The following is a 27,110-nucleotide window of genomic DNA, read 5'->3' as shown; positions in this document are numbered from 1 at the left end:
ACCTCTTCCGGCTGTGAAACATGGCGGCGCCCATTGGAAGGACCACATTTGGGAGCGGGACCGTAAGGCACTTCCGTCCGGGTTCAGCTCTTCCGCGAGCCCGGGACGCGGGCTTTAGGCATGGGGTTAGCCGGCCTGGCGCGGCTGCATGGGCTCTTCGCCGCCTACAAGCCCCCGGGGCTAAAGTGGAAGCATCTGCGCGATACCGTGGAGCTGCAGCTTTTGAAAGGTGAGTGCCTCGAGCGAGACCCACGATCCCGCTCCCATTTTCCCGGGAGGCCATCTCTGCTTCTGATCCTTGCTGCAAAATAAAGTCATGTGACCTAGTCGTCTGGGCAGAGGGGTTTCCTAATCGACTGTTCTATACACTCCTCGCCTTCCCCTGTGTTCAAATGGGTAAACAGACTCAGTATTGTCCGTTGTCATAAGTAGTTAGTAAGTAGTAAAGTCAGGATTTGAACCCAAGTCTGTTTCTTAACTTCTGCTTTCAGAAGCAGAGTACTCTAAAACCTCTAAAACCCCTTGGACAGAAGCAGTCAGTGAGTTTACAGTATAACAACAATAACAAGTATGATGTGTTGAGGACCTACTCTGTACTAGGCGCTGTGTGGGCCTTCATCTGTCTTCTACATCTCCATATTTACCTGTCCCTCCACCCCCCACCCCCGGTGTTCAGACAGAATCGACAAGATGTTCTTTACTTGTGTGTGCTCAGGTCTCAATGCTGGGAAGCGTCCTGCCTCTGAACATCGTGTTCGCTTCCTGCTGGGCCCCGTGGAAGGCAATGAAGAGAAGGAGCTGACCCTCACAGCCACCAGTGTGCCCACCTTCATCGACCATCCGCTGGGTAAAGCACATTCAGGAAGGGGCCTGGGTGTCACTTCCCAGGAAATCCCTGCCCAGTGTCAGTGTCCTAGCCAGAGCTCAGACTCCTTCTGTCCCAAACCAGTGTAGGGCCACAGTGGGGATGAAGTATTGGACCAAGGATTGGCAAAATTTCCTGGAAAGGGCCAGATAGTCAATATTTTAGGCTTTTCAGGCTCACCTCTGCCATTGTAGTGCGGAAGCAGCAGCTGTAGACGGTATGTAGAGCAATGAGCCTGACTGTGTTCCAATAAAACTTTACTGGTGGATGCTGATATTTGAATTTCATATAATTTCATATGTCATGAAAATTATCCTCTTGATTTTTTTGAACCATTGAAAATGTAAAAACCATTTTAATTTGTGGGCCATAAAAAAAAAAACAGGCTTGAGGATTTGACTTGTGGACTATAGTTTGTTGACCTCTTTATTATTCTGGGACTCCAGGTAGGAATTGAGACCCTCAGGTAGAAGTCACAAGGAGGGAGTTTTGGGCTCCTGTGAAAGAGTGATCTTTTTTTTTTTTTAATTTATTTTATTGAAGTACAGTTCATTTACAGTGTTGTGTTAATTTTTGCTGTACAGCAAAGTGATTCAGTTATACATATATGTACCTTCTTTTTCATATTTTTTTGCATTATGGTTTATCACAGGATATTGAATATAGTTCCCTGTGCTATACGGTAGAACCTTGTTGTTTACCCATTCTGTATATAATAGCTTGCATCTGCTAATCCCGAGCTCCCAATCCATCCCTCCCCCACTCCCCCTCACCCTCAGCAACCACAAGTCTGTTCTCTATGTCTGTGAAGAGTGACTTTCTATAGTCAACAAAGCTGCCCAACAGTGAAACTAGTTCTGACAATGAGCCCCTGTCATTAGACATGATTAAAGCATGTGTTGGGGAGGCTCTATAGGAGGGCTAAGGAGCTTGACCAGGAACCTCTAAAACCCCTTGGAGAGAAGTAATCAGTGAGTTTACCGTATAACAACAATAACAAGTCTGATGTGTTGAGGACCTACTCTGTACGGGGTACTGTGTTAAGCTTTTCCCAAATACTACCCCACTGAATCCTGTGAGGTGGGTCCTAGTTCCATTTCACAAATGAGGAAACTGATGCTCAGTGTTGACTAATGTTAAGTCCTGTAGCCTGGATTCAGTAGGCTCTTAACCACCCCATACTGGTCTCCGAGGTTCCTCTTGATCTACGGAAGTGTAAAAGCATCTAACTCATTGCTGCATTCATTCTTTTTTTCTTTTTTTCCAGCTTTCTTGAGGTATAGCTGATATACAAAAAAATTGTACATACTTAATGTATACTAATTTGATGGGTCATTCATTCTTTTGGGAAATGGGTTATTTCCCGAGCAGTCAGTGAGTTCTGGGCTCTGGGGGCAGAACTGTGAACACACAGACCCAGGCCCTGCCTTAAGGAGCTCACAGCCTCCGTTTTCTCCCTGGGAGAGTGGCCAGGACTCTCCTTCTACAGGAGCTGGATAGGGAACCCCCCAGTCCTGATTCCAGTGTTCTGCCCAGTCCACTCAAAGCATCTCATGGGGGGAATGGTGATGGATGGACTTCACAGGCCTCCTGGGTTGCCCTTTCTCTGGGCCCAGGAAACTGAAGAAGTGGTTTTGGGCCCCAAATTCCATGGTGAGGAAGCCTGAAAGTCCAGCCTGATGCTGGTTTGGGCTCCATGAGGCTCCATTCTAGGAATGAGGTCACCATGCAGCCCAAAGCCATCCTGGAGGCTGGATTCTTTGAGGAAAAGGACCTCGTTTGTTTCTTTCCAGTATGTGGACCAGCATTCACCAGCCTGAAGATTGGCATCGGGCACCGACTGGATGCCCAGGCGTCTGGGGTGCTTGGTAGGTGGTGTGGTGAGCCTGGGGTGCAATGATAGAGGCTTGGGAGAGGATCGGGGAGCTACCAGGAGCCCAGCCCATTTCTAACCTGACAGCCATTTCCCACTACTGCCTTGCTCCCCTGATTCCTGTCAAGTCTGATCCTCTGGAGAGGTGACTGGTGGGAAGGGGGAAGTCGTGATCGCCCACGTTTATCAAGTGATTCCTGCCTGTGACGTGTGGTTTGAAACTCTTTGTGCACATGCATTCACCATAATAACCTTATTCAGTAGATACTGTATGATTTTAGGAAGAAAGCAAGGCTCCAGGAGCATAGATAACTCATCCTGGGTCATGTGGCTAGTGAATGTCCCTGGACCAGAGAGGGAAAACCGTCATCGCTTGCATGGGGTAGCCAAGTGTGTGACCCTGGCCCCACTGGCTGGGCTCTGGATGTCGCTGGAGCTGGACACACAAAGCCCTGAGTCATGAGCCATCTGTGTCCCCAGGGTCAGGCGGTGGCCACGTCCTCCATACACAACAGTCACAGCAACTTGTCTTGCTTCCTGGGACACAGGCAGGCGGACGTGATCTCATGCCCCCCTCCCTCCAGGAGTGAATGGGTGGTCATTCTTTCCTTCAGCCAGAGGGAGACACAGACGGGGGGAAAGGCAGGGAGTGGCCACAATGCCCCCATTTATTTGCCGGCTTCTTCCTTCGTGTGCATTGCCTCGATCATCACAACACCCACAGGGATCAGACAGTATTTTTATCCCCATTTTACTGATGGGGAGCCTGAGACCCAAGGAGGTTAAAGGACATGCTTAGAGCCACCCCAGGGAGCTTGCTAAGGATCCCTAGGCCCCCTCCCCAACACGAGTCAGAGTCAGTATATATGGGTGGGTCCCGGAAATCTGCATTTTCACATATGCACAGAGGAGCTCACTTGTTCCCTGTAGAAGAAGCTCTTCTTGCCCCCTTGCTGGCTTCCACAGCCTTGGAAGTGGGAATATTCTGCTGGAGGGGGTGAGGGTTGGAGGACCCAGGGGAACAGGAAGGGAGAGCCAGGTGTGAGATCAGGCTGGGTGCCTTTCAGTGCTCGGCGTGGGACGTGGACGAAGTCTCCTCACCGACATGTACAACGCTCACCTCACCAAGGTACGGGGGCTGGGGACGGCCTGCTTATCCCTTGGCCCTTTCCCTGGGGGTCCCTGGTATGATTCTGAAGCAGAGATGATTCCATGGGGAATACCCAGGCCATCAGCAAGCATTTTTTTTCGGGTCATGTACCAAGGGAGACTGTAACATCATAATGACAGCTGGCATTATCGCATGCTGGCTACTCTGTGCTGAGCACTGTATGCGGACTCCCTTGTGGATGCCTTACAGCGTCGCTGTAAAATGGGATCTATTGTTAACCCATTTTACAGATGAGAGAATGAGGCTCAGGAGACGACGCTTGCTCGGGGTCACACCGACTTTAAGGGGCAGAGCTGGGATTTGAACCTGGTTTTGTCTGACACCGTCTTGGTGTCAGGAAGCTTGCATCCGTGCTGGGCTGTGGGGTCTGGCATCACGCTCATGTGCAGAGACGCCACATTAGAAGGCCCTTGTTTTTAGTGGTTAAGAGCACAGATACTGCAGCCAAGTTTTCGCTTCAAAACTCAGATTGTACCACTCTGCCAGTTCTGTCTCCTTGGGTGGATTACCTAACATCTGTGTGCCTCCGTTTCCTCATCTTTGAAATGGGAGTGGTCGTAGTACCTCCTCTGTACGGTTGCTTTGAATGTTTAATCAGTGACCATATGTAATGTGCTCAGCACAGCCCCTGGCATGTGGTGGATGGTCAGTCGATGTCACTGTTGTCGTCCTCTATCATTGTCATTGCTGTTATTTGACGCAGAGGCAGATAGCTGCACAGATCGTATTTGGAGGGGAGAGAGAAGCTGACAGAGCATCCTGGGAGGGGCCTGGCATTCAGAGTTGTCAGGTTGGGCAGAAGTGGAGAGGTGTGGAGGCCCAGGGTGGTTGCAGGGTGGCTCGGGGCACCCCTTGCAGGCTGCTGATGCTTGCTGTCATAGGAGAGGAAGTCGGGTGTCCTTCCCCAGGGGCAGCTGAACAGGGACTGAGCACCTGACCTCCCTGAGGGGAGACCTGAGGGCCCCCCAGCCTCAGTCTAGCACCTCGGGGGCCTGAGCTGCTGGGCCACACCTCCCTCCTTGGCATGGCGGCTTAGAGCCGAGAGGCTGATCATACCTCCCCCTCCCTGTCCTCGCAGGATTACACAGTACACGGCCTCCTGGGCAAAGCCACAGACGACTTCTGTGAGGACGGGCGGCTGGTGGAGAAGACGACGTATGGTGAGAGCCCATGGGAGCCCAGGGCGGGCGGGAGGGGCGGTCGCAGCTGCCTCTTCATTTGCTTCCTTTGATTCCTCACCTTGACGTGGGCCGTGAGGGCCCCCGCTCAGTTATTCTCAGACACACCAAGCCGGGGCTGGCTGTTGACATGGACCTGTGATTCTGACTTCCAGGAATGCCCTGTGCTCCCCTGTGCTCTGCTTAAATGGTTTCAATGTACTGTCAGAAAAGTAATCAACTAATGATTAGTGATTATTTAATATCTGTCTCCCCACCAGAATGTCAACCATGAGAGCAGGAACTATGTAGTTCCACTCCTGTGGTCACACACAACACAGCGCCTGGGACATGGGAGGTGCTGTATTGATGGATGGATGGATGGATGGATGGGTAGATGGGTGGGTGAATGGATGGATGGATGGGTGGGTGGGTGGGTGCATGGGTGGGTGGATGGATGGCTTATTCTTCATTTCTCACTCTCCCCATGTTCTGAGACATCCTATATGATCTGTTGCATTTGCTTATTTGACGTTTTTTGAGCACCAACCACGTGCCAGGCACTAGGGGCGGGGGTCAGGGGCATATGATGAATCAGATGGGGTCCCCAATCTTAGGCCTCACAGTCTAGCAGGGAGAGCAGACACACACCTCTGCATCTCCTGGAGAAGATTAAAAACGTGGCAAAGCAGTGCTGTCTATATATTTGTACTTGTATGTGTGTGTCAACATCCAAAAAATGTCTAAAGACAACTACCAAGTTGACACTTCTGAGAGGGAGGAAGCCAGAATTTGGAGGAGGGGAGATGTTTGTTGGTGTTGATCTAAATTTTTTTTTTTTTTTAAAGAAGAGGAGCAAGTGTTATTTTTTATTATTATTATTAATTAATTAATTATTATTATTTTTTATGGCTGTGTTGGGTCTTCGTTTCTGTGCAAGGGCTTTCTCTAGTTGTGGCGAGCGGGGGCCACTCTTCATCGCGGTGCGCGGGCCTCTCACTGTCTCGGCCTTCTCTTGTTGCGGAGCACAGGCTCCAGACGCGCAGGCTCAGTAGTTGTGGCTCACGGGCCTAGTTGCTCCGCAGCATGTGGGATCCTCCCAGACCAGGGCTCGAACCCGTGTCCCCTGCATTGGCAGGCAGATTCTCAACCACTGCGCCACCAGGGAAGCCCCCTAAATTTTTTGAAGAAGATTCTTGTATCAATTATATAATTAAAAATAGGACTTCCCTGGTTGTGCAGTGGTTAAGAATCCGCTTGCTAATGCAGGGGACACGGGTTCAAGCCCTGGTTGGCGGGGCCTGGGTCCCCCAAAAATAATAATAATAATAACGTAAACACTAAAGAAAACTAAGTGCTGGGAAAGAGACCCAGGTGCAGAGTGGCAGGAGCCAGAAGGAAGAAGCCACGTGCTCCAAGAGGGGCTTCCTGGAGCAGGCGGCATTTGAGCTGGGCTATAAATGAGTGGGGAGGAGGCTGCAGCAGGCGCCTCCAGATAAGACAACAGCATGAATGAGACCAGACAGAAGGGATAAGAGGCCCAGGCCCTTCCCAGCTGGCCAGGCCTTAGTCACCACACCTGCTCCCAGAGCTCTGGCCTGTGGAGTCAGAAGTTGGTGGCTGCCCCAGCTGGCCTGCAGGCTCGGCCTCCCTGCAGTCCGTGGGCATCCCCAGGCTTTGCTGCTGCCTGCTCCACAGTCACTTGGTTGGACCAGCAGGCAGAGCCACTCCCACTTCTTGCCACCCATTTCTGCATTTGGACAGATGGCACCCTCCCTCCTGGTGTCCCTGGCCTGAAAAACCCCAGACTGGGGCTCAGGGGACCTGGCTTACAGTATGGGGCAAGGGGCTTCCCTGGTGGTGCAGTGCTTGAGAATCCTCCTGCCAATGCAGGGGACACGGGTTCGATCCTTGGTCCGGGAAGATCCCACATGCCGCAGAGCAACTAAGCCCGTGTGCCACAACTACTGAGCCTGTGCTCTAGAGCCTGTGAGCCACAACTACTGAAGCCCGCGCACCTAGAGCCTGTGCCCTGCAGCAAGAGAAGCCACCGCAATGAGAAGCCTGCACACTGCAACAAAGAGTAGCCCCCACTCACTGCAACTAGAGAAAGCCTGCATGCAGCAACGAAGACCCAACACAGCCAAAAATAAATAAATAAAATAAATAAATTTATATATTAAAAAAAAAGAATATGGGGCAAATCACATTACATCTTTGGAGCCTCATTTCCAGAAGAAAGTGTTCTTAACTTGGGGTGTGTGAGCCCCTTGAAAATGTCCTCAAAATGTTGAGTTCATGTGTATCTTTCTGAGAAGCGGGTCCAGAGCTTTCATAAGATTCTCAAAGGACTCTCAACCCCCTAAATGGGAACCCTGGGACCAGAGGATGCTCTGGGACCCCATCTAGGTTCCAAGGACAGGGCTGGTCTACGGGAAGGGAATTTGCCAGTTTGCCTCCTCAGTGGGCACCTGTGTGCTGACCATCCCCTGGCTTTTCCAGACCACGTGACCAGAGAGAAGCTGGAGCGAATCCTGGCCCTGATCCAAGGTTCCCATCAGAAGGCTCTGGTGATGTAAGTGAGGCCCAACCCACACCTCCCTGAAAGGGGACCTCAAGGAAGTGCTGGAAGGGCAAGAAGTTGCCCATAGGGCTCCCTGTAGGCTCCGCCCACTCTGGGGCAAATTCCAAAACCAGACACAAGCACCCATTCCTTTCACAGCCTGCAGAAGTGTTTCTTTGTGCTGGGTCTTGGGCCAGCCCCTGGGGAGACCAAGGGGAACAAGAGATCCCAGCTGGCCTCCTAGGGAGGATATGAGCTAAGGGAGAGGAGAGCTAGGGGTCCCGCACCATCGCGGCACAGAACCAGGGGGCGGAAGTGGTCAACACAGGTATGACCGTTGAAGCCAGGGAGAGTGTGAGAGGGGGTCAGAGCCTGCAGTTAGGGATTGGAGGGGACAGAAGAAGGCTGCTGCAAAGGTGGCTAGAGGGGCAGGGAAGGTGGAAAGCGAATGAAGAGCTTCAGGAAAGGCATGAATAGGGCAGGGCCAGGGGTAGGCAGTCGGCTGCCCACTCTGGGCCCTCCTGATCCCCAGGTACTCCAACGTTGACCTACAGACCCAGGAGGCCTATGAGATGGCCGTGAGCGGCGTGATGCGGCCCACGAACAAGTCCCCGATGCTGATAACTGGCATCCGATGCCTCCAGTTTGCGCCTCCAGAGTTCCTCTTAGGTAAGTTGCTCCAGGAAGTTGGGGGCAGTGCCACGGGGCTCCTGGGTTTGGGGAGTCACTGTGGAAGGCCCTTGCAGAGGCCAGCACGTGTGAGCCCTAAGCTCTGCTGGCCAAGGCACCGGGGGCCGACTTCCTTCCTAGCCTAAGGCTGGACTTGGCTGATCACACAACACACAGAACAACTGCTCTCCTATCTCCTGCCAAGTCCCCCTTTGAAGCCAGACCTTAACAAGCAGAGATTATATTTAGTGGCTCGTTTCCAGAGCCGGCCAGTGTTTCAAGTCATCGTGTGGCATCAGACACCACTCTCCCCTCCTGGATCCCACCCAACTCAGCAACCCCACCACCACTTCTTTGTTTGTTTATCGTATTAACGAGGGCTCCTTGCTCCTTTTCTTTTTTTTTTAATAGCTTTATTGCAGTATAATTGCTTTACAATGGTGTGTTAGTTTCTGCTTTATAACAAAGTGAATCAGCTGTACATATACATATATCCCCGTATCTCCTCCCTCTTGTCTCCCTCCCACCCTCCCTATCCCACCCCTCTAGGTGGTCACAGAGCACTGAGCTGATCTCCCTGTGCTATCTTGCTCCCTTTCTTGAGTGCTGACCAAGACTCTCGCAATGCTAAGTGCCTTAGAGAAATTATCTCTTAGATTCCTCACAACCACTCATTTTACAGATGAGCAAACCAAACCTTAGAGCAGCACTTTGCGAACTTTAACTCGCCCACAATCACCTGGGTGGGGTTCTTCTTCTTCTTTTTTTTTCCCCCGGCCATGCCACATGGCTTGCGGGATCTTAGTTCCCTGACCAGGGATTGACCCCAGGCCCCGGCAGTAAAAGCGCTGAGTCCTAACCGGTGGACCGCCAGAGAATTCCCAACCTGGGATTCTTCTTAAAAGGCAAATTCTAGGAATTCCCTGGTGGTCCGGTGGTTAGGACTCGGTGCTTTCACTGCAGGGGGCCACGGGTTCAATCCCTGGTTGGGGAATTAAGATCCCACAAGCTGCAAGACCAAAAAAAGGCAAATTATGACTCAGCAGGTCTGGGTGGGGCCTGAGATTCTGCATGTCTAACAAACTTTCAGGACCGACCCTGGGCTACACTTTGAAGAACAAAGCCCTAGAGAAGTCAGGTGTCTTGCTAAGGTTATTACACAGCCAGGAGGTCTCAAGGGGTGTGGATCTAGATCAGCGGACACCAGAGGCCATGCTTCTGACCACCGCCTCTGTTGTGTGTCCCTCGCAGAGGTGCAGTGCATGCATGAGACGCAGAAGCAGCTGCGAAGGCTGGTGCACGAAATCGGCCTGGAACTGAAGAGCACCGCTGTCTGCACCCAGGTGCGGCGTACACGCGATGGTTTCTTCACCCTGGACGATGCCCTCCTAAGGACCCAGTGGGACCTACCCAGCATCCAGAATGCCATCCAGTCCGCAGCACCCCGAGTGGCAGCAGAGCTGGAGAAGAACTTGAGGCTGGGGCTGGGCACCCAGCAGCCCTCCAGTCCAGGCTGGCCCTGGGACTCCGAGGGGCCAAGCTCTGCCTTGGGGCTGGAGAGCCATGCGGGGCATTGAAAGGCCAGGCAGCTGGTGGAGCAGTGGGTGTATAAAGATAAGAATTGTTCATGAGCCAGAACTGATGACTGTGCAGAACGTGGGGGGGCGGGGGGCGGGAGCTTTTTAACACGTGACAGAAAACCCTGAAGCTTTAAGAGAAAAGATCAACAGGGACTTCCCTGGTGGTCCAGTGGTTAGGACTTGGTGCTTTCGCTGCCGGGGCCCCGGGTTCAATCCCTGGTCAGGGAGCTAAGATCCTGCAAGCTGCATGGCATGGCCAAAAAAAAAAAAGATCAACAGACTTGGCCTAGTTAAAAAGAAAAAACTTCTGTACAGAGGAAAAGATGCTAAACGAATGACAGATTGATAAAAATATGTTATATATTTAAGAACTAATATCTATAATATATAAAGAGCTCTTATAAAACAATAAGAAAAAGATGACAAGAAAATGGGTCAAATGACATGAATTGTGTGTTTATACAGCAAAAGAAATCCAAATGGCCAGTAAACCTGAAATGATGCTCGACCTCTCTAATAATGAAAGACATTCAGATGAAAATGAGATGACTTTTCCTTGCCTTTCAAATAAATTAAGAAAAGATAACACCCAGTATTGGGGAGGATGTGAGAAGATGGGCAATCTGTACTGTTGGTAGGAATATACAACTGTGTAACCTTTTAGGAGTAATTTAGTAGTATGTATCAACATTTAAAATATTCCTGCCCTGGGGAATTCCCTGGTGGTCCAGTGGTTAGAATTTAGCACTTTCACTGCCGTGGCCCGGGTTCAATCCCTAGTCAGGGAACTAAGATCCCACAAGCCTCACAGCGTGGCCAAAATAGAATAGAGTAAAATAAAATAAGATACTCCTGCCCTAACCAGCAAGGACCTACTGTATAGCACAGGGAACTATACTCAATATTTTTAATAACCTATAAGGGAAAAGAATCCAAAAAAGAATATATATAACTGAATCACCTTGCTGTACACCTGAAACTAACACCACATTGTAAATCAACTATAACAAACCAACAAACAAATACTCCTGCCCTATGACTTAGCAGGTACAGTTTCAGGAATCTGTCTTCTGGAGTAGGTTGCAGAATGTTTTAGGTACATAGGTGTTCATGGCTGCACTGTAATAGTAGCCAACAGGAGATGTAGGGACTTCCCTGGTGGTCCAGTGACTAAGACTCCATGCTCCCAGTGCACGGGGCCCAGATTTGATCCCTGGTCAGGGAACTAGATACCACATGCCACAACTAATTGCGTGCCGCAGCTAAAAAGATCCGGCACATGGCAATGAAGATCCCAAGTGCTGCAACTAAGATCTGGCGCAGCCAAATAAATATTTAAAAAAAAAAAACAGGAAATGTGATTACCATCCATCAGTAAGGGACTGGTTAAATAAATATGGCGTGTGCAGGGTCAAAAGTCTCTATTCTTGGGACTTCCCTGGTGGTCCAGTGGTAAAGAGTCCACCTTCCAACGCAGGGGACGCAGGTTCGATCCCTGGTCGGGGAACTAAGATTCCCACATGCTGTGGGGCAGCTAAGCCAGCGCGCCACAGCTAGAGAGCCTGCGTGCCACAAACCACAGGGCCCACACGCTCTGGAGCCCGTACGCCACAACTAGAGAGAAACCCGAGAAGACCATGCACCGTAACGAAAAGATCTCTCATCCCTCAACAAAGATCCCGTGTGCCACAACTAAGACCCGACGCAGCCAAAAAAAAAAAAAAAAAAAAGGGAAAATAAATAAATATTTTTTAAAAATCTCATTCTCTTGGTTTTGGACACCTTGGCCTCATGTCTTTTTTTTTTTTTTTTTTGACTGCATGGCACGCGGGATCCTACTTCCCTAACCAGGGATCGAACCCACATGCCCTGCAGTGGGAGCATGGAGTCTTAACCACTAGACCGCCAGGGAAATTCCTTGGCATGATTGTCTTTTAACCTCTTTCCATGTGGGTATTTCCCACTCAGAACACCTGGGCTAGAAGGAGTGAGTTCGCCTCTGGCCAGGGCTCTGATTTGTGCCCTGAAGGGGAGAACTGCCTGTCTCTTGTCCCTGCTGTCACCCTGGGAGAGGGGGCCCAGCCACTGAGGCTCCCTCACCTTCACTCGGGCAGCCCGCAGCTTGGAGCAGTGCCGAGCTGATGAGGCCTCAAAAGCTCAGCCCCCTCATGCGGAACAGAACAATGATTTCACCCACCTCATGAGGTTGTTGTGAGGACAAACGAAGTCATGGGCAGGTGCTTGTCATGTAAGAACTGCTCTCTACGTTTGAGCTGTACCCTTGCTGTGGCTACTTTCTCCTGAACGGTGCCACCCAAGAGGGTGGTCACAGATAGGGTCAGAGGCCTTCTCTCTGTCACCTCTTGTTTCTCTGGTATAAAAATGAGTTGGGAGCTGGGTCAGTACTGCCTCAGCTAGAAGATCAAGGTCAACAACAACAACAATAAGTCATGCTGCAAGTATGTACTCTTGATAGGATGTGATGAAAATGGCCCTTCACCTCTAGTCTTCCTCCCAACACCCCATAACCCCAATATAATCCTGGGAAGTACATCAGACAAATGCCAGTAGCGGGGCCTCCTACAAAATACCTGAGCCGTCCTCAGAACGGTCAAGGTCATCAGAAGCAGTGAAGTCTTAGAAACCACCATAGTCAAGGGGAGCCTGAAGAGACTTGACAACTGAATGTACTGTGGGATCCTGGAACAGAAAAAAAGGACTATAGGTAAAAACAAAGGAAATTGAAAGAATCTCTGGACACTAGTTAAGAATATATCAGTATTGGTTCATTAATTGTAACAAATGTATCACACTAATCTGTTAATAATACGATAATATGGGAAACTTGGTGCTGAGTATGTGAGAATTCTCTGTACTGTCATCTCAATTTTTCTGCAAACTACTCTAAAAAGACAGTCTACTGGGGAAAAGAAAAAAGATCACCTGGAGAGATCTTTGAGAATCCAGTTTCTAGCCCCAACCCTCGGATTCTGACTCAGTAAGTCTGGAGTGGGGCCCAGAAATCTGCATTTCAGCAAGTCCCCAAGGAATCTGATACCAGGGCTTTAAAAAACTGGGCCCTCCAGAGGCCAATTAGGTGTTGTCATTCCCTTAGGGTCTTTTTTTTGTTTGTTTAAGATTTAATTTTTTAAAAATTTATTCTTGGCTGCGTTTGGGTCTTTGTTGCTGCACGTGGGCTTTCTCTAGTTGTGGTGAGCGGGGGCTACTCTTGTGGAACGCGGGCTTCTCATTGCGGTGGCTTCTCATTGCGGAGCATGGGCTCTAGGCGTGTGGGCTTCAGTAGTTGTGGCACGCTGGCTCAGTAGTTATGGCTCTCGGGGTCTAGAGCGCAGGATCAGTAGTTGTGGCACACGGGCTTAGTTGCTCTGCGGCGTGTGGGATCTTCCTGGGCCAGGGCTTGAACCCGTGTCCCCTGCATTGGCAGGTGGATTCTCATCCACTGTGCCACCAGGGAAGTCCCCCTTCTGGTCTTCAAGAACAACTCTGATGGCTATTTGAGAGGCCATTTAAGAAGAGCAAACAACCATGAGTGGTGAGGCATGGTGCATTAGTTTACTAGTGCTGCCCTAACAAAGTGCCTCAAACTGAGTGGCTTATACAATGGAAATTTATTGACTCACAGCTCTGGAGCCTAGAAGTCTGAGGCTGTGAGAGAGAATCTGTTCCATGCCTCTCCTGGCTTCTCTGGTGCTTTGCCAGCAGTCTTTGGCATTCCTTGGCTTATAGAAGCATCACCCCAATCTCTGCATTCATGTTCACATGGCATTCTCCCTGTGTGCATGCCTGTGTCCAAGTTTCCCTCTTTTATAAGGACACGAGTCAGATTGGGGACCCACCCTATTCAATATTACTTCATCTTGACTAATTATAACTGCAGTGACCATAAATACATCCAAATAAGGTCACATTCCGCGGTACTAGGGAGTAAGACTTTGACATGAGAATTTGTCAGGGACATGGCTCAACCCATAACAGATGGTTAAACATTCACCTGGGCTGCCCAGTGCTCCTCGGAGCACTACTGTCCTGTAGCCAGAAAACTCCCCCGAGTTCGGGCAGGCCGCTTCCTCCCCTCCACTACCTCTGCTACGACGGCAGCGTTGGCCCCTCCACACTTGCTGCAGGTTGACCGGGGCACATGTGATGCTGTGGTTGATAAATGCTCCCGCATGAACCCCTCCACGGGAGCGTTAGGGGCCAGGGCTGCTCACAGCTTTCTGCACTTCCAGCCCGTGGAAGCGGGGAGGGTGTAGGACCGCAGAGGGTCTAGAGGGTGGCTACCCGGGTCAAGGAATCTAGCTGTCCCCTCCAGGTCCTCTGCAAGCAGCTCCTCTTCCATTGTCCAAATAAGAACTTAAACTTTTTATTTGATTGCACTGTATGTAAGAAGTATATCTGAATTTCATTCTGCAATCTACAAAGTTTGGGTTGGTCTTCGATTATAAAGCTAAGTTTCAGGAGTCCATTGAGAGATAGGCTTTGTCTACTTCACTCACCTGAGCCCTGCCACGGGTTTCTAGGACAGGATGTGTCTTAGCGTTCTTCAGAGAAACAGAACCAGTAGGATGTGTATGATATAGATTTATTTTAAGGAATTGGTTCATGTGATTGTAGAGATTGGCAGGTCCAAGATCTGCCAATTTTGGGTAGGGCAATCTGCTGGGTAGGGCAGCTGGCTGAAGACCCAGGGAAGAGGTGATGTTGCAGCTCGAGTCCCAGGACAGTCTTTTTTTTTTTTTTTAATTAATTAACTTATTTATTTATTATTGGCTGCGTTGGGTCTTCGTTACTGTGCGCGGGCTTTCTCTAGTTGTGGTGAGCGGGGGCTACTCTTCGTTGCGGTACATGGGCTTCTCGTTGCGGTGGCTTCTCTTGTTGCGGAGCATGGGCTCTCGGCGTGTGGGCTTCAGTAGTTGTGGCGCATGGGCTTAGTTACTCTGCAGCATGTGGGATCTTCCCAGACCAGGGCTCGAACCTATATCCCCTGCATTGGCAGGTGGATTCTTAACCACTGCATCACAAGGGAAGTCCCTCAGGACAGTCTTGAGACAGAATTTCCTCTTCTTCCCTGGACCTCTGGGCTTTTTCCTCTGAAGGCCTTCAACTGATTGATGAGGCCTACCCGCACTGTGGAGGGTAATCTGGTAAATCTACTGATTTAAATGCTAATCTCATCTTGAAAATACCTTCACAGCAACATCTAGACTGGTGTTTGACCAAATATCTGAGTGACTACTGTGGCTCAGCCAATTGACACATAAACTTAGTCCCCACAGGATGTATCTCTCTTTTTCATTTAGGAACATGACACCTGCTCCCCATGCTAACTGAAATGGTCCAAGGGGTGCTGTGGGATTGACCGCTGGGTTTGAATCCCAGCCCTTCCCTTTCCTCAGGATGCGAACTGGACAAGTGATTTCATGTTGGACACTTCTTACTTGAGTCTTAGTTTCCTTACCTGTCAGATGGAAGTGGTGACCAATAGAGCCTGTCTCATACAGGGACCAGACAAGCCCAAGGTCACAGGGCAGAGGCTTACAGAGGGCTTGCCCTGTGCCAGGCCCTGAGCTAAGAGTGGTTAACATACCTGATCTCATTTTATCCTCAAATGGGCCTAGAGTTTAGGCATTATGACTATCCCTGTTTTACAGATGAGGAAACTGAGGCATGAAGAGGGCAAATGACAAGCCAAAGGACACCTAACAAGGGAGTCCAGAGCCAGGGTTCACATCTATGCTGTCCAGAGTCAGCATTCCTAACCACTACACCATCCTGCCTCTCTGCTGCAGCTATTGCTGCTTTTGTGGTGGTGGTTTACGAACCTAGTCCCGGACCTGGCACATAGTAGGTGCTTAGTAAATATTTGTTGAAGGAACCAAATACCTATTGTGATATTGGGATGTAATAAGAAATATACTTTTTGGTCTTTGTACCCAGCTCCCAGTCAGAGCTCCTAAAATCCTTGTAATTTCCTAAGTGATAAAGGTAAAAAGCATCTTTTGTTGTATATTTTGTCCCCAGTTCCTGAAAGAGCTCCAGAAGGGGAAAGGAGCAAGCATCTTTTGTTATTCCTAACAAGCCCCTTTCAACCACACCTGCCTACTTAATAGAAGCTCCATAAAAAACCTAAAGGATGGGATTTGGAGAGCTTCTGGGTTAGCAAACACATCTAGGTGCTGGGAGGGTGGTACACCCAGAGAGGGCGTGGAAGCCCAGCACCCCTTCCCACATACCTTGTCCTCTGCACCTTCACCATTTCGCTGTTCTTGAGTTGTATCCTTTATAATAAGCTGGCGAATGTAAGTAAGTGTTTCTCTGAGTTCTGTGTGCTATTCAAGCAAATTATCAAACTTGAGGAGGGGGTCATGAGAACTCCCGATTTATAGCCAGTCTGTCAGCAATGTTCCAGGTGACAACCTGTGACGTGTGATCAGCGTCCGAAATGGAGGCAGTCTTGTGGGACTGAGCCCTTGACCTGCATGGTGTGTGTGAATTCCAGGCAGTTAGTGTCAGAACTGAGTTAAACTGTAGGTCACCCAGTCCTGTCCACCAAAAATTAGAGAATTGCTTGGTGTGGAAAACCCTACACATCTGGTGTCAGAAGTACTGTGTACAGAAAGGAAACAGGAGTTTTTCTTTTTACTTGTATATGTGTTCAGTATATACATGTTGAATGAATAAATAACCCAAGTGGTTAATTTTTTAATGGTGGAATTACAATATATACAGTTATCACAACTGGCTTCTTTCATTTAACAGTAGAGTGTGGCCCTTTCTTCCTGTCTGTCCATCAGGTATTCAGGAGTGTTCTTTCCTCCAGACCCCCTGGGGGTGCCCAGAGACACAGGCTGTCTCGGAGGAAGGGCCTGACCTCTGTCCCTCCTTGGGCTGTTCCTTCCCATTGTGCAAATTGTGCCTCCAGGATGGGGTGGCTTTCCCAAAGGCCTGGGTTTCAGCCAGTTTATTCAACATTTACTCAACAAATATTCACTTAGTGCCCACTATTTGCCAGATCCTGGTGTAGGCATCAGGAGTACATCAGTAAACAAGACAGCCCAAATACCACGTGGGGAAATGGAAGTTGGCAATGTTAACGAGGGCTGCCTGAGAAACAGTCATTTGAATAAAGAGCTGAAGGAGGTGAAGCACTGAGCCAGGAAATTATCTGGAGGTAGAAGACTTTGAAGCCAAGGGAACAGCCAGTGCAGTTCAAAAGGTATCTGACGTATTAGGGGACAATAATGGCCCACGTGGAGATGTGGTGTCCACTGATACACCTGACTGCCTGTCAGTGAGAATCATCTTGAGGCCTTCACACCTGAGGTGAGTGTCCCACATTCTCAGAAACTGTGGCCTTGGATCCTTTGTATCAGAATCGCCCTGAGTCAGCAACCACTGTGTGGCCAGGACCCTGGACAGAAGATCTGAACCTCGGTTTCGTTATCTATGTGTTTTTTTGTTTTTTTAAATTAATTTATCTTTTATTTATTTATTTTTGGCTGTGTTGGATCTTCGTTGCTGTGCGCAGACTTCCTCTAGTTGCAGCAAGTGGGGGCTACTCTTCGTTGCGGTGCGCAGGCTTCTCATTGTGGTGGCTTCTCTTGTTGCGGAGCACGGGCTCTAGGCACGCGGGCTTCAGCAGTTGTGGCTCATGGGCTCTAGAGCGCAGGCTCAGTAGTTGTGGCACACGGGCTTAGTTGCTCTGCAGCATGTGGGATCTTCCTGGACCAGGGGTCAAACCCATGTCCCCTGCATTGGCAGGCAGATTCTTAACCACTGCGCCACCAGGGAAGTCCTATGTGTTTTATTTAACCTCACAGGGTTAAGAGCCGGCATGAACAGTGTTTATTCCTTCAAAGGGACCCCAACTCTGAGGGCCTTTCCTCTGGCATTTACACCAGTGACTTCTACAGAAGGTAAGAAGTGGCTGGTCACACTGTTTTTCTTAAAGGCCGGACTGATGCCATCATTGTAAATTGTTTCCAGGGCCCAGGGCCCAGCCCAGGGCCTGGGTGGGTTTGGCAGTCTGCAGGCCAGGTGACCTGAAGGGACAATGATGATACTGATATTAATAATAGCAGCTATCACTTACCGAGGGCTTCTGATGTGTGGTCTCTGTGCTAAGATCTTTACATGCACTATCTCACCTAGTATGGAATTTATGATGATTATCTCCACTTTATGGGTGAGGAAAGCTGCTAGGGAGGGAGGGACATCCTGTCTAGCAGAGCATCTGTGTCTCAATAGGACCCTGCCTCCACACCCCCATTTCCGAGCAGGTAGTTGCTCAAGACGTCAGTTTAACCTGCATGCCTCCTGCATCTCTATATTGTATTCCACGCAAATGGAAATCAAAAGAAAGCCGAAGTAGCAATACTTATATCAGACAAAATAGACTTTAAAATAAAGACTGTTACAAAAGACAAAGAAGGACACCACATAATGATCAAGGGATCAATCCAAGAAGAAGATATAACAATTGTAAATAAGTATGCACCCAACATACGAACACCTCAATATGTAAGGCAAATATTAACAGACATAAAAGGAGAAATCAACAGTAACAGGATAATAGTAGGGGAACTTAACTCCCCACTTACATCAATGGACAGATCATCGAGACAGAAAATCAATAAGGAAACACAGGCCTTAAATAACACATTAGACCAAATAGACTTAATTGATATATATAGAGGAGTCCATCCAAAAGCAGCAGAATATACATTCTTTTCGAGTACACATGAAACATTCTCCAGGATAGATCACATGCTAGGCCACAAAACAAGCCTCAGCAAATTTAAGAAAATTGAAATCATATCAAGTATCTTTTCTGACCATACTGGCATGAGACTAGAAATAAACTACAAGAAAAAAACTGCAAAAACCACAAACACGTGGAGGCTAAACAATATTCTACTAAACAACCAATGGATCACTGAAGAAATCAAAGAGGAAATAAAAAAAAATACCTAGAGACAAATGAAAATAAAAACACAATGATCCGAAACCTATGGGACACAGGAAAAGTAGTCCTAAGAGGGAAGTTTATAGTGATACAAGCTTACCTCAGGAAACAAGAAAAATCTCAAATAAACAACCTAACCTTACACCTAGAGGAACTAGAGAAAGAAGAACAAGCAGAACATAAAGTTAGTAGAAGGAAAGAAATCATAAAGATCAGAGCAGAAATAAAAGAAATAGAGACTAAAAAAAAAAAAAATAGAAAAGATCAATAAAACTAAAAGCTGGTTCTTTGAAAAAATAAACAAAATTGACAAATCTTTAGCCAGCCTCATCCAGAGCCCCTGCTCTTAATCTCTTTTTAACCATGACCTCCCTGTCTTGACCTTGGCCCAATTTAGGCCCAACCCAACTCTACCCTTGGTGTGTCTCAATTTTCCTATTGAGACCTAGGAACCAGGGGAGATATGCATGATTCAATCCCATCTAAGAGGTGTGGCCCTGTTAGATAGGAAGGATATGGAAATACATATTTTTGCAAGTAGAAAGTACAGGATATAATCAAGCAATAATTGGATCAGCTGGATCCAATTCAATGGTGAGGAAACCTGGGTGGGGCAGAGGGTGTTTGCAAATCTCCATTAGTTGGAAATATTAGGTAACTGGACCCAGGATACATGGGCCATCCCACCACCCCATTCGGATTTCTTATTGGCAAAGAGATTATAAAAGAGGACTCAGTGTGGTCTATCATGATCTTGGGATTTCAGGGAGCAGAGGAACCCTGAGTCATGGCCAAAATATTCAGTCAATATGCAGCCCCAGTCTGCCAGGAAAACCACCCCAAATCCCTTGTTTTCCTTAGTAGATGTCTTCAACCCTAATAAAGAGAGTACTTAACAACAATTGTTAAATTGTACCAAGTGTATAAGCAACATGAGATTTGGAAACAGCTTTAAAATTTAAGTTAAACTATTGAGTTTCTTTTTTTTTAATAATTTTATTTATTTATTTATTTTTGGCTGCATTGGGTCTTCGTCGTTGGGTCTTCGTTGCTGCACATGGGCTTTCTCTAGTGTCAGCGAGAGGGGGTTACTCTTCGTTGCGGTGCGTGAGCTTCTCATTGTGGTGGCTTCTCTTTTGCAGAGCTTGGGCTCTAGGCGTGCGGGCTTCAGTAGTTGTGGCTCGCGGGCTCTAGAGCGCAGGCTCAGTAGTTGTGGCACATGGGCTTAGTTGCTCCGTGGCATGTGGGATCTTCCCGGAGCAGGGATCGAACCCATGTCCCCTGCATTGGCAGGCGGATTCTTATCCACTGCACCACCAGGGAAGTCCCTTGAGTTTCTTATTTCAAGAAATAGACTGTTTTTGAAGACAAAGAACGTGCAAAATAGTCCTTACTGTGCACAGAGTGGGCTCTCAAGAACATCAACTTCATTGACAAACCCACTGGCCTCCACACTGGCCAGTCACCTGCTGGGGTAACATAGGGTGGCCCAGGGAGGAGGGGTGCAACCCCAGGCTTTGGTGGCGGAAGGGCCTGCGTGTGAACCCCAACTTGCCTTGTTTACCGACTGGGTGATTTGATCTCTGTGAGACCAGTCTACCTATCTGTCAAATGGGGATGAAAATGACACCCACATTCCCCAACTCAGCCCTCCCCCAGGTATTAATTGCGTTCTTCTGTGGGCCAGCCATTGCTCTGGCATGGGGAACTTGGTGTGGAAGTGATGCTGAAAACTCGGCCTCTGTGCACCGGGTGCCAAATTGAATCTTGGAGACACAGTTTTGGGTGAAGTAGAAAAGAATATCTTTACTGCTTTGCCAGGCAAACAGGGACACAGCAGGCTTGTGCCCCTCAAAACTGCGTGTCCCAACCCGGGAGGATTTGGTGAGGAGTTTTATATCAGTGGTTCAAGGATGGAGTTGCTAATAAGGGTGTGTGCAGGGCCTGCACTCCTTTAATCTGGCCTCAGATGGTCTCCTGATGAGCATCTCTGGTTCCTTTAATATGGCTTAGGTGGTCTCCTCCCTTGTCTCTGCATCCCCTCCCTTCCCTGATTAGCAGCTGTTCACATCTGCTCTTTGGAACTCAGGGAAGGTCATGGAGGCTGGAGTCTATTCCCTACAAACAAGAAACAGGGGACACAGAAAGGCTTCTGTGCCCAGGAGCCCCTCAGGGTCCTGCTCAGTTTCAGAAGGACAGATAAGGTCCTTGGTCTCATGGAGTGTACATTGTAGGAGGAGCAGGCAAGAAAATAATGGGAGAGACGATCCTTTGGAAGGAAATCAAACAGGGTGAGTGAAGTGGAGACAGGGGAGCTACTTTAGACCAGGCATCCAGGAGGGCCTCTCTGAGGTGGTGACATATAAGCTGGGACCTGGAGGCCAGAGGAGCAACTGCTGCAGACATCTGGGGGGCAGAGCTTTCTAGACAGAGGAACACAGATACTAAGCCCTAAGTGGGCAAAAGGGAGAAGGCTGAGGATGGAGAAGGGGGGAGGGCAGATACTCCGTGAGGCCGTGGGGCCCCAGTGAGGAGTTGGACCCTGGTTTTGAAACCACACAACTCAGATTGGGACTTGAACCCACGTGCCAGGACTCGAACCCAGCCAGAATTCAGATTGGGACTTGAAGCAATAGTCTTTTAATTGAGATCACACACCTGGAATACTATTGATACTTTCAAGTTCACTGTTTTTGGCACCTAGTTCTAGACAAGTGCATGCAGCTGCCTAACCACTGCTACCACAATCAGGATACAGTCAGGTCCATCACCCCCAAAAGTCCCTCGTGCTACCCGTTTGCCGTTGACCCCTCCCCCCCTCCCCAGCCCCTGGCAACGTCTGTTGTTCCTATCATTTTTCATTTCCAGAATTTCATATGAATGGAATGAGACAGTATGTAAACTTTTGAGACTGGCTTCTTTCAGCATTGTGCATCTGAGACTCATCCACGTTGGATACCTCAGTAGTTCATTCCTTTTTGATCCTGTGTAGCATTCCACTGCATGGATATACCACACTTTGTTTATCCTTTTACTAGTTGAAGAGCTTCTTGGCTGTATTTAGAGACTGTGAATAAAGCTGGATAGCGCTTTCTTCTTTGCTATATATTGTTCCTCCTAGTTTCACTGAGAATATCAAAGCAATTGGAAGAAGACTTGCATAAGCTCCCTCTACCGCATCCTGGTCCATAAAATCTGTAACTAAGGATAAACTTGGGGCTGCTACCCACGGCCAAGCCTCCACTTGTACATGAGATCCCACCTTCTTTCCTGACCCAAGGTCATTACCCCAGCAATTCTCTCCTCTCTTTTGCTTCATCAATTTCCTCCTTTTTATTTGATCATTTCCACCACAATACAAACATGCTATTTAATCTCCTATCTTAAAAGCAAACAAACAGAAAACAGCATGGCAGGTCCTCAAAAAATTAAACATAGAATTACCATACGATGCAGCGATTCCACTTCTGGGTATATACCCAAAGGAAATGAAAGGAGACTCAAACAGATGTTTGTGTACCCATGTTCAGAGCAGCATTATTCACAGTAGCCAAAAGGTGGAAATAATCCAAGTGTCCATCGATAGATGAATGGATGAGCAAAATATGGTCTATCCACACAACAGAATATTATTCAAATACTAAAAAGGAAGGAGTTCCTGACACCTACTACAACATGGTTGAACGTTAAAGACATTATGCTAAGTGAAATAAGCCAGACACAGGAAGACAAATACTGTGTGATTCCATTTATATGAGGTACTTAGAGTAGTCAAATTCACTGGGACGGAAAATAGAATGGTGGTCACCAGGGGCTGGGGAGTGGGGAGTTAATGTTTAACGTGTACAGAATTTCAGTTTTGCAAGGCAGAAAGAGATATAGAGATAGATAGTGGTGATGGTTGCACAACAATGTGAATGTACTTAATGCCACCAAATTGTACACTTAATGATGCTTAAAATGGTAAATTTTATGTGTATTTTATGTATATTTTACCCTGAAAAAAGCTCCAAACAGAAAAACAAGCATACTCTTTCTTGACCTTCCATCTCTCACCAGTTACTGCATTTCTCTGCCTCCTTTAAAAGTAAAACTCCGGGCTTCCCTGGTTGCACAGTGGTTGAGAATCCATCTGCCAATGCAGGGGACACAGGTTCAAGTCCTGGTCCGGGAAGGTCCCACGTGCTGTGGAGCAGCTGAGCCCGTGTGCCACTACTACTGAGACCGCGCTCTAGAGCCCGCAAGCCACAACTACTGAGCCCGCGTGCTGCAACTACTGAAGCCCATGTGCCTAGAGCCCATGCTCCGAGAGGCTACCACAGTGAGAAGCCCACGCACCGCAACAAAGAGTGGCCCCCACTCTCTGCAACTAGAGAAAGCCCGCGTGCAGCAACAAAGACCCAACGCAGCCAAAATTAAATAAATGAATAAATTTATTTTTTAAAAAAAGAGTAAAGCTCCTGGAAAGATTGTCTCTAGTCGCTGCCCCCAGTTCTCACCACATGCTCCCTGGAACCCACTCTAATCAGACATTCACTCTCCACTGCTTTTCAGAAACCGCTCTTGCCAAGATCAAGGACGACCTCCTCCTCTTTAAATCCAGCGGCTCCTTCTCAGCAGGGTCTGCCACAGCCAGTCACTGCCTCCTCCTGGAACAGTCTCCTTCTTCCTCCCTGGCTCCTTCTCAGCCTCTTTGCTGGAGCCCCTCCTCCCCTGCTCTCCTCCACGGTGCCCACAAGCTCCAGGCAGCTCTTCTCTCGGCCCCACACCCGCTCCTTGAGGATGTCAGTCTGAAATCACATGGCTTGAATCCCATCAATCTGTCATGCTGCTGGTGCCCACATTTATGTTACCTCTCACCGGACCTTTCCCATGAACTCCATTCCTAAATATCTGTTCTTTAACATTTCCACTTCCATGTTGAGCCGGCATCTCAAACCTAACAGATCCCCAGACTGACTCCTTATCTTCCCCTGCACCCTGCTCTACCCCAGAATGCCTCACTCCAGTAACTCACAGTACCACCTTTCCACTCGCTTAGGCCAAAATCTTAAAAGCCCCCTTTTCCTCACACCCCATATTTAACCCATCAGCAAATCCTGCTGGTTCTACTGTCAAAATACTGTTGTTTCCAGAATCTGACCCCTTCCTTCCCCCCTCCCTCCCTCCCTTTCTTTAGTTCCCCATCTGGGATCGAACCCGTGCCCCCTGCAGTGGAAGCGTGGAGTCTCAACCACTGGACCGCCAGGGAAGTCCCAGAATCTGACCATTCACCTCCGTCCACCCTTCTACCCCCTCATTTTGCTGTACACCTGAAATATTGTAAATCAACTATACTTCAGTTAAAAAAATGCTATTTATAAAATTTAAAAAAATATATGTATTCGGCAGGGAGGGGAGGGAGGCCCAAATTTTATGAGCTTCGGGTCCCAACCCTTTTTGGCTTCGTGGCATGCAGGATCTTAGTTCCCCAACCAGGGATCAAACCCGTACCCCCTGCCGTGGAAGCATGGAGTCTTAACCACTGGACCGCCAGGGAAGTCCCTGGGTCCCAACCCCTTTTCATTAGTGCCAGCACTTACCACCATCTGAAGAATGATTTATTTTTTATTTGCTTTATTGTCTGTCTCCCCCACCTTAGATGAATGAATATCAATACCCAGATAACCACAGTTTTCAAGGTAATGAATTTTCTCTTCTTACATTCCCCAGCTCACTCCCCCCACCCCACCCTATTGCACCAAGAATGTTAGCTCATTAAGGCTCCACTTTGAGCTGTAAGGACCTTGCATTCCCAGGGGAGCCAGGAATATGCTTAGAACACACAAATATATCATCATAACAATGAGCTGACATTTGCCTATTTCATTATAGTCATTAATCCAGCTTTTATATCTATGATCATTTGTGAAGTGGCCACTGCGGGTATTATTTTACCTACTTTATAGATGAAGAAACTGAGGTCTGGGGAGGTCCAGCCACCACCAGCCCAGCCTCCTGCATCTGTCTATACATGGCATGGCCTGCTGAGCTTTAGCTCTGTTTGGCCACAGAATAAAAACAAACAAAACCCCATTCCCACCACCGTATCACCATCTGATTTCTTCTGCAATATCCAGTCAGACCCTGACTAACCCCCTCCTCCGAGCACTTCAGCAGGAGGCGTGGGACTCATCTGGAGGTGGGCTGGGTAACCAGAGGGACAGACATTAGTTACTCCAAGAAGTTTCCCTCTTGGTGAGACTTGGATCGGGATGCTGTCGGGGCAGTGGACGTTGACTAAGAGAGACAAGCATCAGGTGGGTGGCCGGGTGTGATGGGTGAGGTGGTGGGCTGTCCCGGGGCCTTCCAGCCCCCTTGTGGTCTGCAAAGCAGCCTGCGACCCCCTGCCCAGCAATCTTCTCCAAGTAGTCCCCGCCCCCAACCCTACAGGTACTTCCTGAGCCCCTAGTAAATCAGAAGCGAGAAGAGCCCTAAGATGGCAAAACAGGCCAGTCTCCTTCCGGGCAAACCAGCTGGGCAGGTCTGCTGGTGCCAGGGTGGAGGTTGGAGGAGCAGAGCTAGCAAATGCCTGGGCCTATGAGAAGGCTCTGGGGAGAAGCCAGATACAATCTCACCTAGGTTTGATCCAGAGCTGGCTCTTAGGGTCTGGTGGCTCTGTAGATGGGTTTGAAGATGGCTGGTTTGGAGGCAGGATTTGATTGGATGTTATTCCTGGTGGTTAGAAGCAACCTGTCAACCATCCAGGAATGCTCACCGGAGAGGCCAGATATCAAAAACACCTGGGGAGCTTGTTACAAAAAATACAGGCCTGCCCCAGGCCTACCAAAGCAGAATCCCTAGGGAGGAGTTAGAGACCCATATCTTTTTCTTTAAAAGCCCTCTCAGGTAATTGTGACACTCAGAGGTTTGGAAATTATTACCTGGTCTTTAAAGAGAATGACTGTGGGGGCTTCCTGGTGGTCCAGTGGGTAAGACTCCGCGCTCCCAATGCAGGGAGTCCGGGTTCAATCCCTGGTTGGGGAACTAGACCCCTCACGCATGCCGCAACTAAGACTCGGTGCAGCCTAAATAAATAAATAAATAAATATTAAACAAAATAAAAAGAGAGAATGATTGTGGAACCTTCAACCTCGGAGTTGGCCACTTAGCTTTGTTTCCTTGGGAAAGTGACTTAACCTCTCTGAGCTTCATTTGCCTCATCTGGAAAATGGGGCTAATGATGTACCTCTTAGGGCTGCCATTGGAAATACTTGTTGTAGTCATGCTGAGCTCTAGGCTTGGGGCCTGGCACAGAGTATGTGCTCCCAGTGTTGGCTGCTATGATTGTCATTGCCGCTGAGATCCTCTGGGATTCTGGAGTGAACACGAGAGGCTGAGGGAGCTAAAGGCTAGGAGAGGATCTCCACCTGTTCAGAGTTCCTAATGTTGGGGATGAGAGGCTCTCTGGGAAGGGAGCGAAGCCTCCTGCTCAGAGGAATTAGGAGAGAGGCGCCAAGGCCAAACTCAAGGTAGAGGCCTCTAGGTCAGGGCCTTGGGCAGGTAAAATTCGAAGAAGCACAGTGAAGATTTGTGGCTAAGACCTTGGGCTTAAAGGCTCAGAGTTCTGGATTCAAGTTCTGACTTCCTTTATTAATGTATGACCTTGGGTGAGACTCAAGAGTGGCTGATGGGCTTCCCTGGTGGCGCAGTGGTTGAGAATCTGCCTGCTAATGCAGGGGACATGGGTTCGAGCCCTGGTCTGGGAAGATCCCACATGCCGCGGAGCAACTGTAAGCCACAATTACTGAGCCTGCGCATCTGGACCCTGTGCCCCGCAATGGGAGGGGCCGGGATAATAAAAGGCTGGCGCACCGCGATGAATAGCGGCCCCCGCTTGCCGCAACTAGAGAAAGCCCTCGCACGAAACGAAGACCCAACACAGCCAAAAATAAATAAATAAATAAATAAAGTTGCTATTAATTAAAAAAAAGAGAGGCTGAGCCTCAGCTGGGAGGAGGACAGCTCACCGTCAGCCAGGCTCTCGAGCCTGACGGCTCAGCTGCTTCTTGGAACTGTGACCTTGAGCAAGTTACTCCACCCCTCAGACCTCAGTTTGGAAATGGGGATACTCCACCTACCCACACTCTGGTTGGGAGGTGCCGGTGAGATACTGCCCATGAAGCACTCATCTCCCTGCTGACCCACAGGGTTTCAGAAATGTTAGTTATCTCCATCAACCCTTCTCTGGGGAAACCTTCGGCTTG

The 27,110-nt window shown here is 48.7% G+C and overlaps 1 protein-coding gene across 8 annotated transcripts; it reads left to right on the top strand.

The window, feature by feature from the left end:
• The first annotated feature begins 17 nt into the window (after positions 1–17).
• TRUB2 (TruB pseudouridine synthase family member 2) lies at positions 18–24,145 on the top strand. Of its 8 annotated transcripts, XM_082402546.1 has the most exons (9): positions 20–229; positions 716–847; positions 2,659–2,733; positions 3,806–3,867; positions 4,988–5,069; positions 7,569–7,641; positions 8,162–8,298; positions 23,419–23,609; positions 24,044–24,145. In XM_082402546.1, exons 1-9 carry the CDS (start codon positions 121–123, stop codon positions 24,128–24,130), a joined length of 948 nt encoding a protein of 315 aa, XP_082258672.1. In that variant the 5' UTR covers positions 20–120; the 3' UTR covers positions 24,131–24,145. The 8 variants fall into 8 exon arrangements, 5 of the variants coding, with proteins under 5 accessions (XP_082258670.1, XP_082258672.1, XP_082258674.1 ...); XM_082402544.1 differs by lacking the exon at positions 24,044–24,145 and having other exon boundaries at positions 18–229; positions 23,419–23,768; XR_014247631.1 differs by lacking the exons at positions 23,419–23,609; positions 24,044–24,145 and adding an exon at positions 22,924–23,311 and having other exon boundaries at positions 26–229; positions 8,184–8,298.
• The last annotated feature ends 2,965 nt before the right edge of the window (positions 24,146–27,110 follow it).

The sequence above is a fragment of the Balaenoptera borealis genome (genome assembly GCF_965194805.1).
Source record: "Balaenoptera borealis genome assembly, chromosome: 8".
Lineage (NCBI taxonomy): Eukaryota > Metazoa > Chordata > Mammalia > Artiodactyla > Balaenopteridae > Balaenoptera > Balaenoptera borealis.
Note: the sequence above shows the minus strand (reverse complement) of the source record. Positions and strands in the feature narration are given on the sequence as shown.